Raw genomic sequence first — 21,181 nt, 5'->3', positions numbered from 1 at the left:
TTTTTTCAAGCAAATATATATATATATGAGCATTAGGAACAGTTTAAATTATTACTATTTACAAAATTAATCCTTCGATAAATTTTTTTGAATAATTGAATCAATCCATTTATACATGTTAATAATTTAATAAATATAATACATCTCGAGCAAATTTATATCATTCGACATGAATCGATGGACATGATATGGATTTCGAGGTAATTTTTTGAGCAAGAAATATTTAAATCTCGATAAAAACTTATCCAGAACTCCGATTTTAGTAAAATTACAGTCAAATTGTTCAGCTCGACAAGAACTCGATGTTACCAAAATTAGTTTAATATGAGTCAAATCAAGCTTAGATCAAGTCACTAACCACTATTAGAATTTTTTTTATACGTATTTAAAAGGTTATACGTTTGTTGAATTTATCAAGCTTACAACCGAATCGAGCGTCTCAACATGAAGAATCCAACGAGTCCAATATTGTTCAATTCCGACATCATTAAGAATCTCAATTGTTCATCAAATGTTGTCTGATAAAATAAAAATCACTGGATCGTTCGATCATAGTGATTCATATTTCTTAATTAATTGCACCAAAAACACTAAATACAACCCCACCCCTCTCATGAGAGGAGGCCACGAGCTTGACAGAGAACATAGAACTTTGAGGAGTTGAAGTCAAGCACCACCTCTGTCACCGTCGATCGCTGACCGTTGTCGACCCCCACCAACTGCCGTCAATCACCGTCGATTGTCATCGACCACTGCCGACCAATGTCGACAACCACCGACTGCCGTCGAGCACCAATGTCTTCATCAACCACCACCGACCGTCAGCTGACGTTGTAAATTGGAAAATCTAGTAATCATTTCCCGTTTGTGGCACATGGGGTCTCCGTAATCATCAATATATAATGAATTTTTACATCTGGGTCAGATCCCACAATTTTTTTCTTTTATATGTCTTCTACGTAAGAACTTCTAATATCATTGTTGTTTATTTTATTTTACGTGAATCTGTGTTGAATTTTCATTCAACGCTAAGACGATAACATATTACTCTACTGTCGTAAATTTTCTAGCACGCATCAAAACATAAGAAATATAATATGAGATTTTACCATGAATTTAAATATTCAAACGAAAAATTAAAAAAAAAATGAATGAAAGAATACTAAATTTATTAAAAAAACTAATATTTCTATTCCTCTTAAAATAATCACATTCAAATAAATATATCCTATCAAACTAAAATGAATGTAAACCAAAATCCAGTAAAAATGCATAGCGTAGCTTATGGCCCATTTATGCCTTGATGTCCGCATAAAACAGTGTAGACCTATCCGCATACATTAAAACATAACCAGTCTCCATCCACCACACCTCTTCCAAATAAATAATCTCATCCAAAAACAAATCAAGCGAAAATCCATCACAGAGCATTCTTACAGGTCATGGCACCACCTACCCTGCTGCTGCTCCTCCTCCTCCTCCCCTCCACTTCCTCCTCCACCCCAACCAACCTCCTCCTCACCGGCGACATCCTCCGCAGCAACACCCAACTCTCCGCCCGCAACGCCGCCCTCAAACTCCACAACGACTGCAACCTCGCCATCTACAACCCCACCCTCCACTTCCAATCCAACACCCGCAACCTCCTCTCCACTAACTGCACCCTCACCCTCACCCACCGCGGCCAGCTCCTCATCCAAACCCCCAACCGCTCCCCCATCTGGTCTTCCTCTCCCCCCAACCACATCGGCCTCTACGCCGCCCTTCTTCGCCCCGACGGCCACCTCTCCATCTACGGCCCGTCGATCTGGTCAACCCCCCGCCTCGCCTCCCCCGCGCCGACCAACCACTCGCCGACCATTTCCCGCAACCACATCTTCTCCTCCCAGGTTCTCTACGATAACTCGAAGCTGGTGAGCGGAGAGTATTCCCTGGTTATGACGAATGATTGCAGTTTAGAGCTGGTTAGGGCATCGGAAGGGGTTGTTTGGGAGAGCGAGACGAAGGGGAAGGGGAAGAATTGCTTTCTAAGGCTCGATCAGCGCGGCCAGCTCGCAATCGTCGACGAGGGGTTGAAGATCGTGTGGGCGAGCAAAGCGGGGGATGTTGACGGGTTTTATGTGCTGGTGGTGCAGAGCGACGGCCGGGCGGCGGTTTATGGGCCGGCGATCTGGTCTACTGCTGCTTCGAGTGTTTTATATTAATTAGGGTTTTGTTTTTTGTTTTTACATTTGGACGCGGGGATTGGGAGCAGACAGTGGTTGCGGAATAGATGGGGGCTGATGTGTAATTTAGCGAAAAGTCTTCTTATCCTGTGTCTGCGGTGCTTTTTTGCATAAGTTTTAACTATTTTTTTTGATAGGTTGGCATCTCGTTGGCGTTCCTATCCAGATTTATCATCCTTTACACGTTTAGCATCACTCGGATGCATTATGGCATTTACTGTCATACCAACTAATTTATCTGTGTTTTTGTATCTAATAATATTTTATATTTTATTTTTTATTTTTTATATTTATATCACAAATAAATTTTTGTTTTTACATAAAAAAAATATTATTATTTTGACTTTTAATTGATAAATTATATATTGTTATGTATGGATGAGAATATTTTTTTCAAGCAAAAAATGTGTGGATAAGAAGACTTGTATATTGGAATGTCGAAAAAAGTTCTTGTTTTAATGGTACAAATTTATTGGTTGTTCTATTGTGCTCAACTAGAAATTAAAAAAAAAATTATATATATTATTTAAATAAAAATATATTATATTTCTATTTATTTATATGTATGTGATCATCTGGATCTTTCTTTTTATTGCATAGAAATAGTAAATTTTAGAATAAAATATTTGACATATATTTTTCTAATTAACTCAAATGAACTAATTTCAAACAAGTTGAACGTCGGCCAAGTTTGTGCTTTTGACTTTTTAACCACCTTATTACAACCCTACTCACATACACGCACACCAAGAATTGTATTTATGTGTATTTAAAAAAAGCTTATTATTTACATAGGGTAAATATATTTTTCTTTAAAAAAGTTTGTTTTTGTATATTTTTTTTTTTGGGGGGGAGTTTGAGTGGAATTAATCATAAATACATGCATACCACATGTAATATAGCTTAGCTACTATACTATGCATTTAAATTGCTCTAAAACTAATAAAATGATCATAAAAATTATTGAAAATAAATTGATATTTACTGTGTAGAGTTATGATGCATGAACACTTCTATTTAAAGAAATGTGCAGTGTTGAACTCGTATCAGATACAAACATGATTTCAACACTTATCAAACATGATATAGAAGTGTTCAATTTAAATATTGTTAAAAAAAGAGGACAAGCACATAACTAGCATGTTAGACGCATATGTCCTAAATTAATCAATTAAAAACTTCTAAAAGACATTTTTGATACAATTAAAAAATGTACATTTTTATATAGAATTGAATAAAAATTCAGATATTTAACACCTAAATTTCAATTTTTACATATAAAATTGTGTATTTCACATTTTAAAATAGAAAAATGTGTATATTGTCTTGATATGAATAATTTAAGTGGCTTAAGTATAAAAACCAAAATTTAGGTGTTATACACAAATAAATATATAAGAATTCGGTGAACATTTTGAGAACCGCATGACATAATTTTTATTTTTTTATTGTTATATGTTCATTTAAATTAAAATGTCTCATTGAAATAGTTACTAAAAATTAGCAAATATATTTTGTATATATTGTATATTTTTAATTATAATTTAAATTGATTTTAAAAGTAAAAAAAAAATAAATTATGTAAAAGTTATATCAACTAAAAAATAATATGAAACGTGCTCTTAAATTTTATTATAATGATATGTGGGATTATATTTTCAATAATAAAGATAACCGGTATTCCTATCCGTTCTTTGTCTTGTCAGGGCAAATGGTGAGATGACGGGCGGTTGATGAAAAGCAATGACACAGGTGGGCCAGCGGCGATAACATGTGTCACAGTGGCGATGTTTTGAATGCAGATCATGACATGATTCAACCATCTCAAAAAACAAAAAAATAAATTAAAAAATAAACATAAAAAAAACCCAATTTTACATTATTTAAAAATAATATTCATCAATATATATAATTTATTTTTTTGAGTCAAAACGAGTCAACAAACAAAACTTTATATGTTTAATTAGCGAGCTAAACACGAGTTATTCCCGAACAAAGAGCCACTTTGACAGCTTAGACACTAAAGAGTTTTTTGACCATTTTTTTTTTTTTCAAAAATTTTGAAGAAATAATGGCTAGAAAGAACCTAACGTAAAATAACATTGTAATAAAATTGACGTGCACAAATTGCTAGATTCCACACAACAATAAAAGAGAGAGATATAGCAGCAAAGGTTCCCTAATTTTGAAAAATAAGTATTCACCAGCTAAATCAAATCACAATTGCTAACAGAATGATGAAAGGTGATTTTGCATATCATAATCCCGTAAGTCCGACATGTGGATGATGCACAAATTACACCATAGTGTGTGTTTGACATGCGTCGTCATCCACATGTCTATTATCTGGACGTAATATTTTCCATAAAATGATACTATAGAGTGATGAACACTTTTTTTCAAATCCATTTGGGAGAGAAAAGCCAAGAGATTTCAGACAAACCGGTTCGCAAAAAAAAAAAAAAAAAGAAATGTAATTGTTCTAAAGGTGATGGAACCATAGTTAATATAATACTGAAATAAAATATGATTATAATTATAAAATCGATGTCAGCAGTTTTTTTTTTTTTATTTTTTATTTTTTTAAAGAAAACAGAAGTACACAGTTGTTAACACGGTACAAAAAGGTTTGAAAAACATAGAAATAAAAATAAAAGGCAACAAAAAAAATGAATATATATATATATAAACAGAAATATATATTGCGTGCCAAAACAATCATCATTGAAATAAGGATTTTGATAAATATTGAAACTAAGACATTACAATGTCATAGTTTTCTATAAGAGTTGTAATGTGTTAAAAACCCAAAATAAAAAATCATTGAGCCAGCCTAATTAGATTGGTTTATTAGTGTCCATTGTCACTTACAGTTAATGTTTGTTCGTGAAATTGGAGAATGTGTTGATACAATATAATACAAACAAAATTTGGTGTATAGTTTTCACGATATAAGTAAGAAAAATCATGAGAGAAGATCAGACGTCAATGATTCTAGTACAGACATTAGTTTGATATCGAGAACCGGAAACATGTATCAGCTTTGCCAACGACAAAGTCAGAGGGCGCCAACATTGATGCCAATAATATGCAACAATATTAAAAATAATAGTATACATTGATGGCATGCATCACCCTTAAAAGCTAAGACATGTGCTTACAATACGCATCAATCTTATAAACGAGGACAAGTCAAAGAGTAAGCGAGTTTTGGTATAGTCAAACAATAATGGCCAGGAGATTGCAATCGAGTGACAAAAGCTTATAATCGGGTAATTATGGTTGAGAGACTGAGTCTGATGATAATGCTCGGGGGGATTATAGTCGAGCAACAATGATCAAAAGATAATGGTAAGGTGATGGTGGTAGTTGAAGGGCCATTGTTGTGCAATGGTGGTCAAGTGACCATAGTCGATCGACGGTGTTTGGGTGATTGTTGTCAAATAAATGTAGTCAGTTGAAGATGATCAAGAGACCTAATGAAGCAACAATGGTCAAACAAAAGTGATGGCGGTTAAACAATTGTTGTTGACGATGGTTATTAGATGACTACAATCAGGTGATATGACGGTAGAAAAATAATTGCCAAGCAATGGTGATCAGACAATTGTAGCCTATTGGCAATGGAGCAACCAAAGCCAAGCACATCATTTCAATGGTGGAGATTGTGTAGCCGAGACTTGACGTTTATGACCGGGCGGCAATGGCCAGAGGGTTACAGTGATTAGGTAATAACCAACATATGGCAATGGTCAAGCAGGAGCGGTCTAATAGTGGTGGTCAACAAGCATGGTTCGATAACGACTGACAATGATGGTTCTAAAGACAACTTGAAAACGATGATGGTTGTTCGACAACAACAATCAAATGGTCATAGTTCAAAGATAGTAGTCTGATAGCAGCAAATGGACAGCTATGGTTAGACAATGACGAGTAAGCAGCAACTAACAGTGTTAGTTTGACAACGGTGGCCCGATGATATTGATTGACTGATTATGTCCAATAGCAACAATAAAAAAACATGTAGAGCTCTAGCATTCTCCATATCTTTGAGTTGTCTCCTTGAGTTCAGTCCAACCAATTTAATAGAGAATTAAGAATTTATTTATAAATTTCTGGACTGACATTTTTTATTTTTTCTAACAAAATCCTAAGAAACTCCATCAAAGAACTTGAAAGAATTCCCCTTATTTGTATAATAATATTTTGAAAGTTTGATTGCCTTAGTGATATTAAAATTAAATATTTTTTATCTTGTTCAATTTGACTAGTCAAGGCCCTCCATTTTCGCATAAGAATACAAAATACCATCTATATTAGTCTAAGCATACAAAATTTATAGATCATTAGATCCATTGACTAATGCTCCAAATTTTCATATGATATTTCAACTGCTTGATTTAGGCACATTTCAAGCATAGGATCATGATCACCTGTTATTTCAATGGCTTCATCTTATCAAAATGGATATTTCAACTATAAATTTGCCAGAATTAGTTTTCAAATAATCCTAAATTTATTTCTAAAAATTTTTAATTCTTAGTCCATGACTGATCAAATATAATTTTTGGGTGATCAAAATTAATGTGCACATACCTGTACAAACCGCAAAACGATATTAGAGAATTGCACACTTATTTTGTTTGCTCATTTTGAACATAAAAAACCGATGATACTAAAGACTATAAGCAAATATATGTACAGGCCTAACACAAAAAAATATAATTACAAAACAAAGTTAAACATCTACACAATCAAAAAATTGTGCACCTATTTTCTCAATTTTGGATAAAAAAAATGAAAGAGAGCAAAAAAGAATACAACCATCTACATCTACACTAAAATAAAATTGTTTCAAAACTCAATTTATCAAATAAATTTATAAATTTTGCAAGCAATACAGCTCTCAAACCCAACAATAATCTAGTAAGCTTGGCGTCGAACAGAAATGGATTTATATTTACCAAATGTTTCGTAGTTGGCTTATATAAAGAATTTCTTAACAAGATTGATGGTTTTGAGAAATTCTCATTTGTTCACCCAAGTATACAGTAAAATCATTGTAATTCAGATAAGGAGCAGTCAGTTCAGGTTGGGTTACCGATTTCTCATGTTGTGAGGACCTCAGTGAATAGTGACAAAACTCTCCTGTTTCATTTTCATAAGATTATTCTCTATGTTACGAAGCACAGGCCGATATCTGCATATCATGGAAAGAAAACAAATGAGATTTAAGGTGGACGGATGAGAAAAATCTGCATAATAAAAGAAAGCCAGCAAGCGATAGGAAAGACAAATACAGGCGGGTGAGATTATTGTATGCTTGAGCTGCACGTTTAAGCTCAGCTGTAAGCTTCAGGATCTCTGCCGATAGTGCCTCAGCTCTACTTTGTTCTTTAGCAAGCCGGTCCTTTAAAAAAAAAGGAAGGTGAAGTTGAATTATACGGGAACTGAATAAAACCTCAATATGTTATACACTAAACGAAATTTAAAACAGCTCACAATTTTCCAGTCAATTGAAGGAGAAGGGATTACAAAGTTTAAAACACTGGCTCAATTTCTTGTGGTTATAGCTGAAAATATTGGGAAAGCAATGATGAGTGAAGGGTCAAGAAATGATAATCAAAAAATTGATAATTAGATGACGATGGTCAGCTGATAACAATTAGGCCATCATAGTTAAGTGTTTGTGATAGCTGGTGGTTATCGTTAGCATCAAGCATCAAGCATCAAGTAGTGCTCTACAGTCCTTTAAATCTCCAAGCTTTCTTCAATATCAAGTTCAAGTCACTTTGTAAAAAGTGTAGGTTTTTTTTTTAATGACATTCCGATTATTTTAAACAAAAACTTACAACACTCCATCAGATGAAATAGTAAATAATAATTTCATTGATTGCAAATCATTTTTTAAACTTTGAGCGCCTTAAATGGCATTGCTTTTAAGTGACCTTGAGCTCGATTAAATTCCTCTCATCGAGACACCTATATTGAACATAAAAATGAAATAGTAAAAAATAATTGTACAACAAATAAAGTCACATGGTTTCCAAATGCTCTTAAAGTACTTGATTCAAGCTCATTTGGACTTTGGATTGGAACACATTTAATGTTTGCTAACTTGGAGTTCAAAAGGTCCTAAATTTAAATTCTATAAAATTTCAATTCAAATACTACATCGAGATTCAACTTGATCGAGAGCATTCTGTAATAACGTATAAATGAACTGAGCTAAAATCTGCAAAAAGCAGTCTTTTCTCCTAATGGCAGAAACCGATTTATAAAAAAGGAATCGATATTTACAAAATTAACACCATTCTTACACAAAATATACATAACAGACTAATTGAAAGATGATTTACTGTACATGGTTTGTAGCAAATTATGCCTTATTTAACATAATAAAACAATTAATAACAAAATACAATACTTGGATGGAGAGAAAATATTTTAGGCAATTACCAGAGTTTTTCCATAGTATTTAAAATCAAAAACAGATGACCTTTTTCATGTAAGAATTCCCGAAAAAATGATATAGCATTTGCTAATAAAAAAATTAACAAAAAACATCATGTTCAAGTTGATAAAAAAATAAAAATAAAAAAAAATAAAAAGAGAAAAAACTGCTTCAAACTCATGTTTTATGACATACCTTAAGAAGTTGGTTTTCAGTGACTTGTTCATGATGAATAGAAACATCTGCAATACCATCAAATCGAGCACTGTTTTCTCTTGGTTGCATGGAGTGGATTTGCTCCGACCTGAGTTTATCAAGCAGAAGACGAAGCTCTTCATTCAGCTTCAAACAGTCTTTAACCTATATTTCAGTTAAATACATATGAGTAGAACTTGAAGCCAAGAAGATGCAGAAACGGTTAAACAAACCAATCCATCTAATTTGAAAAAATTCAAAAGCAAAAATCATGCAAAAAATAACAATTCCCATCCAATCACTATGAAAGAAAAAGAAATTTTGCAATATATATAGATTTAATTAGTGGCCATCCAAAACCAGGCAGCAGTTTAATCCACTTGTGATTAGTTCATCAAGCATCAACTAAAAGATTTAATTATGGGAGATAAAGAGAAGAAGAAGAGAGGTGAGACATGTTAGTAAGATAAGGGGAAAAAGAAATATAATATTCGATGTGCTGAAAAACATGCGTGCCAAAAAAGAATTTCTAAAGTTAAAAATTTTGAAAAATCTTTTTCTTAAAATACAAAAAAGAGCACCTGGTTTTCCCACTGCACGGCAAGCCCCAATGCATCTTGGTGCGAAGCTGACAAATTAAAGTTTTCCTCAAATAGCCTTTCAATCTCAGAAGATTGTGAGTCAATCTACAAAAATCTCGCATAAAATGTCAGAAGCCACATAGAAAATTTATCTAGAGCACAGTTAAAAAGTAAAATGAATATTTACACACATACCACTTAATTCCTATGAATTTATATATCTAACACCTAAACTTTAATTTTTACATAAATGCAACATTACATATGAATGAAAATGTGTATTTCACTTTTTAAAATTTAAAATGGTGGTATTTTTTTAGTGATATGGAAAATTTGGGAGGTATAAATGTAAAAAGTAAAGTTTAGGTGTTATATATAAAAATATATAAGAATTTGGTGATGTGTATGTAAATGCCCCAAAAGAAAATTTTGATAGACACCTCTGTCAGCAGCTTCTGACGGCTACTTTCAAGCCTCTCAACCATCAAAGCCATATCATGCAATTGCTTCTCAAATTTCTCCTTGTCCTTCTGCCAAAGTAAGATACATTAGAGAGTACAACAAACATGCCGTCTGAAAACATAAACAAAGAGAGGAATTCTTCTTTTTTTGATGCTTTACAAGGTACATCTACTTATAGGAATACCACCTCCTAAGTAAGGAAATTACCTAATTGCTTATATCTTAAATAAGAAAAAAAACCTAATTGCTTATATCTTTAAATAAGGAATTGCCTAATTGCTTATAGTGATTTCCTATTATATTACATAGCTAAATATACAAAGATTTGTATAGCTGCGCAATAATCTATAAAAGGAAAAAAAAAACATTAATGTTGTAAATCAAATTGGATTTTCAACACTCCCCCTCAAGTTGGCATGAAAATACCCTTTAGAACCAACTTGCACACTAAACTGTTGAACTGTATCTTATGAAGACCTTTCGTTAGAATATCTGCAGCTTGGTTGTGGGAAAGAACGTATATCATGCAGATATCTCATTTGTCAATTTTTTTCTTTGATGATGTGTTTGTCTCTCTCTACGTGTTTTGTTCGATAATGGACATGATTGTGGGCAATGGCGATTGCAAACTTATTATCACAGTACACCTTCATTGGTGGTGGACTATGAATTTTTAACTCCTTAAAAATACTTCTGATCCATAAAACTTCACATATCCCGTGAGCCACAGATCTGAATTCAGCTTCAACACTGCTTCTTGCCACGACATCTTGCCTCCACATTACTAAGTTTTCTCCTAAAAACATACAGTACCCTGAGATTCACCTTCTATCTATAATACTCCCAGCCTAATCTGCGTCTGTAAATGTTTCTTTCTATAAGTGCTCATGTTTCTTGAATAGTGGTCTTCTTCCAAACGTTCCTTTCAGATATCTAAGGATCTGATACACAGCCTACAAGTGATGAGCGTTTGGAGAGTGCATAAACTGACTTACCATACTAACAGCGAAAGCTATATCAGGACGAGTGTGTGAAGGATATATTAGCCTTCCCACCAGTCTCTAATATTGTTCTTTATTAACACCATCTATTTTATTTGTCACTTGTAACTTTTTATTTGGTTCAATCGAGGTTTCAGCTGCTTTGCACCCAAGCATTCCGGTTTCACTGAGCAAGTCGAGTACATGCTTCAGCTGATTAATAAAAACCCCCTCCTTTGATCTAGAAAATTCAATTCCGAGAAAATACTTGACCCGCCCCAGATTTTTAACCTCAAATTATGTGGCCAATCTTTCTTTCAATATTTCAATTTCTCTAGCATCATCTCCTAAAAGTATAATATCATCGACAAAGACAATAAGTATAGTAAGTTTACTAGTTTCTGAATGTTTGTAGAACATGGTATGATAAGCTTGACTCAAAGTATATCCATACTTTTTAATCACCTTTCCGAACTTCTCAAACCAGGCGCGAGGAGATTGCTTGAGCCCATAAAAGAATTTCTCAATCTGCACACCTTATCTTCTCCAAACTTGTTCTCAAATCCTGGTGGAAGATCCATGAATAGCTCCTCTAATTCAACATTTAGAAAGACATTTTTAACGTCGAGCTGATGTAAGGATCAATCACGGTTTACTACTATGGACAGTAGAACACGAATAGAATTTATCTTGGCTACAAGAGCAAAGGTCTCTTGATAGTCAATTCCTTGAGTCTGAGTGAACCATTTCGCTACCAGTCATGTTTTATATCTTTCGACACTCCCATCAGCTTTGACTTTAACAGTGAAGACCCATTTACACCCAACAATATACTTGTTTCTTGGTAAAGTGACAGCTTCTCTGGTTTCATTTTTCAACATAGTATCCATTTCTTCCTTTACTGCTATTCTTCAATTCAGATTACTAAGTGCTTCCTGGATTGTTCTGGGTTCAAACATACTAGAAATTTTTGACCAAAAAGCTTGATGTTTGTGTGAGATTGTTTTGTAGGATAGTTATTTCGTAATAAGATGGTTGGTATTACAAGAATGTGTTCCTTTTCTAAAGGCTATAAGAAGATCCAGATTCATAATCTCAGAATCTTGAGCTTTTGTTGATGAAAAAATAAGGTCATGATAGAAAATTACATGTGTTTCTTGAGGGTCATCATTCGGTTCTTTAAATTGGGAGGGAACTAAAGATTCAATTTGAAAAATTTTCCTTTTATGGAGTCTTTTCCTAGAATAAACCAGAGGTTCTTTATTCTGCAATATTTCTCCCCGTGTTAGACAAGATAATTTATGGTGGTTTTTTACTAGGATTTTCCTGATTTTTATTACTTTCAACAACTATTTCCGACTCATTTTTATTAAGAACTTCAGGTGTATTTGGTGTTAGAACAATTATTGGTAGTGAATCAGAGATGTGTCAAAAATCATCTTCTTCATCTGTATTATACTCCCCCTGAAATGTATTTTTGTGAAAGAAAGGAATTTTTTTCATAAAGATCACATCCATACTAATGTAAGTTTTTTTTATGATAGGGTTAAACATTTGTAACCCCTTTTGTTCGAAGCATATCAAAGAAAAATGCATTTTTTAGATTTTGGATCAAATTTTGATCGAAATTTATTTGGAATATGAACAAAACATGTGCATCCAAAGATTTTTAAAGGAATATTTGAAGACATTCGTAGAATTAAAAAATGTTTGTTAGCTTGTTTAGAGGAGTTATATATAGTAAAACTCAAGTGGGCATTCGATTTATTAAATATGATGCTAAACGACGTTCCCACATAAATATTTAGGAATTTTCATTGAAGACATAATAGCCCGAGCAATCCCAAGTAAATGTCTATTTTTTCTTTCAGCAATTCCATTTTATTATGGAGTGTCACGACATTTGGATTGATGAATTATGCCTTTGTTTATTAAAAACTCTCCTAAACATTCATTAAAGTATTCAGTTCTATTGTCTGTTCTAATGATGCATATTTTTGTATCAAATTGAATTTCAATCATGTTATAAGAATCTTGAAAGAGTTTTTCAACTTCTGATTTCTTGCTTATAAGATAAACCCAACATATTTTGGTGAGATTATCAATAAAAGTCACAAAATCCCTTTTTCCAGATAATGTTTTGATTTTTGAATGCCCTCAAATATCACTATGGATCATGAAAAAAGGTTTTGAAGAATAGTATGGTTTTGGAGCAAAATTTATGCGATGACTTTCTGCCAAATAATATGTTTCACATTTAAGTAAGGTACAATTAACACCCTTAAACATATGAGGAAATAGATGTCTTAAATAAGAAAAACTTGGATGGTCTGGTCTAAGATGTTATTCCATTATTTTTTTTTAATGCAGTATTTGAACTCATACTGTCGTAAGCTTTAAACATTTTTATTACTAGGAATAGTGTCCGTAAAGTAGTAAAGTCCTCTTATCTCTTAAGCTCTCTCAATCATCATCCCCGACTTCTGATCCTGAAAGACACAAGAAGATTCATAAAAAATTACACGGCAGTTAGAATCTTTCGAAAGTTTGCTAACGGATAGAATATTACGTTTGAGTTTTGGAACATGGAGAATAGATTTAAGACATATACTCTTGGACATGTTAATGTTTTCCTTTCTAGTAATAGAAGAGAAACTACCGTCCGCAATACGAACCTTTTCATGGTCAGAACATGGCTTATATGAATAAAATAAATGGTGTAAATTTATCATATGCTTAAAAGCTTCAGAATCAATAATACAAGGGTTTAATTTTCTAACTGCATGTACCAGAGAACAATTTGGAGTACTAGTAGCCGAATTAGGGTTTAGAAGATTCAGGAGTTGATTGATTTGCTCCCTTGTTAAATGGTTGATTTGTTCAGCAACAGTGTCTGCAGTAGGTGGCTGGTGCTTGTTCCATGGCTTCCAATCTGCAGGTTTCTCGTGGAGATACCAGCAGATTTTTCTAGTGTATCGTGACCTGTTGCAATGATCACACCACACCCAGGGTTTCTCCTCTTTCTTTTGTGGATGTGAAGCATTCCGCTTGCTCATATGAACTTCAGAATTGAATGCCGAAGTCTCAGGTATGCGGGTAGGAGTGGATTTCTTGTTAAACATTACTCTTTTTCAAGTTTCCTTGCGCGAACTTCCAAGAAAGCCACATGGACTTAAGGAAGGGGACTTCTCCCAATAATTCTACCCCTTACCTCGTCAAAATCCTCATTAAGACCAGCAAGAAATTTAAAATTTTTATTTGCATCAACAATGGTCTTATACCTACTAGCATCATCAGAACACTTCCACTCTTGATCATTAAACAAGTCTAGGTTGTCATATTCTCTTGAAAGAATTAAAATATTTTGTGACAAAATCTTACCTTGACGAATATAACCAAGCTTCAGGGAAAGTTCATAAACCTGTGATTGATCACCCATATCCGAATACATTATAGCCACATTCTCCCAGAGTTCTTTGGCAGTAGAGTAACACATGTAGTTTGCGCCTATCTCCTCTTTCATAGAGTTCACCAGTCAGGTCATTATCATGGAATTTTATGCATCCCAGGTTGCGTGGGATGGATCTGTAGTGGTTGGCTCACAAACTTTCTTTGTTATGTAGTCTATCTTCCCTCTTCCTCTAATGTACATCCTCACCGATTGAGACTAGCGTAGAAAATTGTCACCATTGAGCCGGATTGTGGTGATCTGGACTGGATGATTTTCGGTGGATTTGAGGAGAGTGGTGCGGAAACAAACGACAGGATGGAGGGCTGAGTAGAGGTAGCAGAGTCATTTGTACTTTCAGACATGATAAAAGAAAGGGACGACGCGTTTTCTCACGGCTGAACAAGGAGAGGCTAGGGTTTTCCAAGAATTTTATTCCTGCTCTGATACCATGAAAACATAAACAACGAGAGAAAAATACTTTCTTCTTTTTTTTATGCTTTATAAGGTACATCTACTTATAGGAATACCACCTCTTAAATAAAGAAATTACCTAATTGCTTATATCTTAAATAAGAAAATTACCTAATTGCTTATATCTTTAAATAAGAAAATTACCTAATTACTTACAAGTATTCCCTATTATATTACATAGCTAATTATACAAAGATTTGTATAGCCACACAATAATCTATAAAAGAAAAAAAAAACATTAATGTTGTAAATCAAATTGGATTTCAACCAGTCCAAGACATGCATAAAAAACAATTCTAATTATTCTAGAATCTTATAGCAATTGGGATTTTTTTTCCAGAATTTTATTTAGTTAGTTTAAGAATTATTCTTATTTTCATTTAAAAACTTATATAAATGTAAGTTTTAAATTTGAAATTAAATTTATTGTTGCTATTTTTAAAGCTAGGACTTGGAGCCATGTTAGTAAGATAGTCAATTATCAATGAAATTGAAAGATTCCCTCTTATCTCTCCTTCCCCTCTCTACAAAGTTTTTTTCTTACAGTTTCCCCTCCTAAGCGACACTTCCAACCGCACCTCATTTTGTTAAATTCTCCCCTCCCTCTTGATAGGATTTAACAAGATAATACTCATCCTTCACCAAAAGGTTCACTCCCTGAGAAGCTTCACGGTTTCCTGCAGGAACCCTATATTTCCGCTCCCTTTTCTTCAGTCAAACTCCTCCCTTCAATTCTCTCAAATATAACGGGATAAATAAAAGAAATCCTAAATTGAAGAAAGAAGAAGAAGATTGTAAAGTCATTATCAATAGCCCAGCAGCTAATTGGCATCAGATCAATTCCTCCTACATTAATTGGGATCAAGCATATCTACTTTCTACACTACTTGGTAATCCAAGATAACTTCTTTGAAGGTAATCATATATAAACTTTACCAATGCTTATCCATCGCTTCTCATTATACTTTAAACACCACCACCAAATTAAAAAAAATAAAAAATAAAAAATTAAATTAAAAATAAAACTTTAATTCTAACCTTAGGTGGTGTTTGGTAGCATCCTATTTAATGTATTTAACTTAAATCCAGTCAAACGCTAAAAAAATTAAAATTAAATTCAAAACCCCGTTAAATGTAATTTTCTCATGTTTCGCCTCGTCTTTGCACATTCCGTCCCTTATAGGACGTAAATCCGGATTTAGTAAATCCGACTACAAGATGGATTTATTCTGCCATCCTTCGCGAGCAGAATCGTAATTTGATAAATCCGGATTTATCGGATTTGATAAATCCTATTAAACGTAATCAAAGTTGCAACCAAACACCACCTTAGTCTTAATCTTCATGGATTCCTTCTTCGATTGCCATCACATCTTTAATAAAATTGATCAGTGTAATATATATGCTTAATGCTCAAAGAGAAACAGCACATTCATATAAACTGGCTAGTGCGGCTACAAAATTGTCTTAGCTCAATTTTGAATCATATTAAAAATTTATTAACCTATTTCATGAAGCTCGTACGGATATAAATTCAAAACATTATTAAAGATTTAATTTACATACAAGTAAAACATCAATGTCTTTGAAGTCATATATGAATGCATGCCATCAATATATATATATATATGTCTTTGAAGTCATACATGCATGCATAAGACAAAATTGCATATACATCATAGTTTTTATTTTTTTGCATATGCATTCATAGTTTTTAATCTTATGGCGATGAATTATGTTATAATGGATCTTATTATGAGTATTATTACAACTACGACTACCATTCCTATCAGCATATATCATAAATCTTAAAATATAAATTCATACTTCTTATTCTTATACCAAAGATTTATATTATAATGAATATCATCAGGAGTATTATTGAAACTGTGACCGCCATTCTTATCGTCATCAACCTAATAGATATCATAAATCATCAGCAGCAGCTATCATCTAATCTTTACCGTCATTCCTATAATGGTTGTCAATTCAGGTTAGCAAAGCCAACTTTAACCTGAATTTGACTCAACATGAATATACTTAATTCAAACCAAACCAAATTACTATATGGGTTATAAATGGGTTAGAAGGTCTAACTCAAACCTAACTGCACATAGACCCAATTGAACCACACCCAATACATATGACAAATTTATCATATGATTTATACAATTTGTTTTAACTCAACATAATTAAGTTGAATATAACTCGTTGAGGTGAAGGAGGATTGTCGATTAGTCAGAAAAAAAAAAAATCCATTTTAAACAGAAAAAATAAATGGGCCGTTGTTTTTTTTTTTTGAACCTTAGGTTTCTGGTCAACCCAAACACGACAAAAAAATACTAAAAGAGTTATATTTTAACCTATACCCGTTCCATATATTATTTCCAACATGACATATATCTTTTCTCCCTCATTAAAACAAATAAAGGCATACCCGATGCATGAAGCTCACATAGCACCCCATACCACAACTCCTTTTCGCCCTCTAAATTTTCCTTTCTATTCTTTCACATCTCAAGAAAAAAATCAAGCAACTTAAAAAAAAAAACAAAAAAGACAATTCATATTAATAATCTTTGCACAAAATTTATTTAATGGAACAAGAGGCTCATTAACGCCATCATAATTAGCCTCATCAACCATGGACTAGCATAATGAACACACATTTTCACGCGTTTGTATTGAGTGTTAATTGAGATATTAAATATTATTCTGCGCAAATCACTTTGAACAACCTTTATACATATAAACTGAGGATGCACATTTTTCTTCCTAATATTTGGACACAAATTTCATCTAGTAATCTAAAGGATACATTTTTTACCCTTCATTGTACATATCCAAACCACTTGAATTTACTTTTAGCCATATTATCTTCAAAAGTCACTCCAACCTTTCATATAATGTAATCATTCTTATATTTATTTTTCTTATTTTGTAAAACATCTTAAATTTCTCATTTCTACATGCTCAACTAAAATATTAATGACTTTTCACAACCCAAAGCTTAAATTCATATATCACCATCCTAATTGTTGCTTTATTAAATTTATCTTTAAACCTTACTATTCTTCTCATTGCACAAAACTCATGGACCCTTTTATTTTAACCATCAAACATTTATTCTAAAAATTATCTCCTCATCTATACTTCCATTATTTTGAATAAAAGATGCAAAATACTTAAAATCTATGATACAGACAATCTACTTATCTTCTAATGATATTATATGATAAATTTTAACATAACTAAAATTACATAAATTTAATCATTATTTTATAAGGCCTAATGCTTCAAAAAATTTCATCCATTGCTCTAATTTTTCACTTATTTTAGTAAAAGCAACAATAATTAGGATTAAACCGTCGGTGAAAATCATCCATCAAGACATTTCATTTTAAATATCATCAATAAACTTATTCATACCCAATATAAAAAGAGACAAAATCAATGTTGATCCTTGATATAAAATATAAAAAAATAGAAGCTCTTAAATTTAGAAATGTCTAATTACCAACTTCAAGAAAGTTGGAAGTTTAATATCAACTTGATCTCATTCAATTTTTTTTTTTTAATAAAAAAAGGCAAATTCAACATTTGCTTGACCACATTCAAAATAATTAATGAAGGAATATAGAAGCTCTAAAAGCAAAAAAACAGTCTAATGCCTAAAATTGTATTACTATTTTAATAAGAGCCAAAAGAGTTTAATACTAGTCCGTGCACAATCATGAATATCTTTAATAACGCCATCAAAACTTTGAAATGCATTTTTAATTATATGCACTAAATTAATTCATTTGATACTCAAATCATATGCCTGTCTGAAATCAATAAAAATCATATAAAATATGCCTTCTTTGTTATCCATGCCTCTTCATTAATTGTCTTAATAAAACAAACACTTAAACAAAAGATCTTAATGGCATAAGAACAAATTAATTTTCCAAAATTGATGCCATTTTTCTTTGTTTCCTTATCATCACATAGATTCATTATATGACTCATAAGTTTGATTACCACTTAGCATAATCTTGAACAACATTTTTATTTTCAAATTTTTTTGACAAAATATTGATAGAATCAAATAGCATCATCTTCATTTTTAATATATATTAAAAAGATTTATTAATTAAATCACTACAAGATCCCATAACTCTCCAAACCTCAATAGTATCATATATGGATCTAAAGCCTTGTCCTTATAATTCCTATTCAGAGTAAACTCCAATATATTTTTTTGGATCAATCTATAATATATATCATTATATTGTAATTATTCTCCTCCAAAGGAAGTTCTTAAATTACTCGCATAGCATTTTCTCAAAATAACATTTGTCCTTGATATCATTACCTTTAATCAAGATTTTATCAGCTTCAATTTTAATATAAATAATTTGATCAAAATCCTTGACCTCTCATCCATTTAACTGCTCGAAATAACTCCATTTCTTATTACTCAGAGCCAAACCATTTAGATAAAACTATCCACGTTGTAGTTTATTTACTCGATACCATCTTTGACAGATACCAGAAACACAATTTAAAATTGATGTTGTAGATAAAAAAGGAATTCGGCAAGAAGGAAACATTTTAAGCATGACACAGCATGAAGCAACACAACATAAATTACCATGGAAGAACAAAAATTAGACAGTTTGAAGATAAAACGAATAGCTGATTCTCTTCAACTCATCCTCAACAGTGGCATCCTTAAGCCAAAAAACTAGGTGGAGTGCTGATTTAATGCAGCATTAGTGACAATCAAAGAATGGATTGCCTAATTCATGCACAGCTATCTATTACAACAGATTAATAAAGCATATGGCACGCAAAAGCTGATTAAAGATAAATAAACAATCACTAATAGAAGTTGGGTGGAGAACAGATCATAGTCAGGAAAATCTAAAGATTTCTTGATGGGTTTTCAGTTTTACATAGTAAATTATTTTAGGGTAGCTTACCAACACAAGGGAATAATAAGAGTACAAGAAAATATAAAAAAAAAGGTATAGATATGTTAGGAAAAAAAATACAGAACGTACAATCCCAATAAAATTAGCCCAAGCAACCATAACTGTTTTGAAAACAATTGGTGAAATCCAAACAGAGCTGTGAGAACAATTACGTAAAAAGTACTATGCAAATTAATCTGGTATGCTGATAAGAAGTATTATGCAAATTAATCTGGTATACTGCAATGAAAGGCGTTGTTCAATGAACATAGTTGTAGCATAATCAGCAGTTGACAAAGTATCTACAAGTTATGGTAAAGTAAGCACAGATCCCATCCTTCATACAGAGATTAAAAAGGAAAACATATAACTCATAATTATTGTATAGGGAGGAGAAATTTACCAGAGAAAAAGCCTTTTGGTTAGCTGAATCTGAGGTCTCTTCTGTAGGAAACAACTTTGAATGATTTGATGCGTCCATATAAAGTAAAAGCAATAAAGCATAATATATATCTAGGCAGAGTTTCGAATTGCATGCAAAATACATATAGAAAGTTTCAAAAAGGAGCTTAAAAGACAGCATACAGAACCACAAATAAAGAAACAAAGAAGTAACATGCTCGGTAACATGCTCAAAGTGTGCCCAAAAATTGCTTTGATTTAGGAGAAAATCCCATAACAGAAAACCCCATTACAACATGATGCATATCCAATAGTGTCCAGAGGGAGGCACTTTGTTGTGCTAAGACGCCTATCAGTAGCAAAGGGCAATAAAACTAAAGCATATTTTTCAACACATTTCCAAATGAAAGACCCACTAGATGCTAACACTTTACCATAGGATGAATAGGACAACGATTAAAGGGAACAAGTGACCATGAATGAGAGGCTAAATAATGGAAAAAAAAACTGGGGGTACGCCAAGCCATGAGAGATTAAATCACTAATTAAAGAGGCAATATAAAAATTTGGCGAAATTTCCCTGAGTTCCCACTTTCAAATATAGTTCTCAATGAAATAGTTACTGAGCAAATGCACTTATATGTGTGGCACTGCTAGAGTATGCAAATGCGCTTAAATGTGCTTGCTAAACCCATGACATCTGAAACACTTCCTTGCGGACATTTTGTTGGGCGTACTGTTCCACTCGGGCTTCTTCCCACTCTGATTAACTCTATCACCTTTGGACAGTTTTCACACCTACCTCTAGTGTACTACTGGCTCCTCCTACTATGGGTGATAGTATGAATGAAGGTGGGGTCCTTGATCTGCTTCGGCCAATGTCTGAACATCACTCAATGTAGGGGTGCAAACGAGCCGAACTCGAGCTAGGCTATATTTCGAGCTCAAAAAGTGTGTTCGTGTTCGGCTCGTTCGCTTAGCGAGCCGAACACGCGCCGCTCA

At 32.8% G+C, this 21,181-nt stretch overlaps 2 protein-coding genes across 4 annotated transcripts in view; one reads left to right on the top strand and one right to left on the bottom strand.

The window, feature by feature from the left end:
• The first annotated feature begins 1,374 nt into the window (after positions 1-1,374).
• LOC110018241 (mannose-specific lectin 3-like) lies at positions 1,375-2,374 on the top strand. Its single transcript, XM_020715504.1, has one exon. It carries the CDS (start codon positions 1,443-1,445, stop codon positions 2,202-2,204), a length of 762 nt encoding a protein of 253 aa, XP_020571163.1. The 5' UTR covers positions 1,375-1,442; the 3' UTR covers positions 2,205-2,374.
• A 4,791-nt stretch (positions 2,375-7,165) lies between these two features.
• The window catches only part of LOC110018200 (vimentin), a 23,112-nt gene continuing 9,096 nt past the window's right edge, over positions 7,166-21,181 (bottom strand). For 2 of the 3 annotated variants that reach the window (XM_020715438.1, XM_020715440.1), the window contains exons 10-15: positions 20,181-20,221; positions 9,896-9,985; positions 9,456-9,560; positions 8,875-9,039; positions 7,526-7,635; positions 7,166-7,425 (exon numbers count right to left, since the gene is read on the bottom strand). In XM_020715438.1, the coding sequence (XP_020571097.1) occupies positions 7,350-7,425; positions 7,526-7,635; positions 8,875-9,039; positions 9,456-9,560; positions 9,896-9,985; positions 20,181-20,221 (587 nt within the window). In that variant the 3' untranslated portion in view covers positions 7,166-7,349. The remainder of the gene's footprint in view (positions 7,426-7,525; positions 7,636-8,874; positions 9,040-9,455; positions 9,561-9,895; positions 9,986-20,180; positions 20,222-21,181) is intronic. The other variant, XM_020715439.1, reaches the window with a different exon arrangement.

This window comes from Phalaenopsis equestris, unplaced genomic scaffold (genome assembly GCF_001263595.1).
Source record: "Phalaenopsis equestris unplaced genomic scaffold, ASM126359v1 Scaffold000006, whole genome shotgun sequence".
NCBI classification, from domain to species: Eukaryota; Viridiplantae; Streptophyta; class Magnoliopsida; order Asparagales; family Orchidaceae; genus Phalaenopsis; species Phalaenopsis equestris.
Note: the sequence above shows the minus strand (reverse complement) of the source record. Positions and strands in the feature narration are given on the sequence as shown.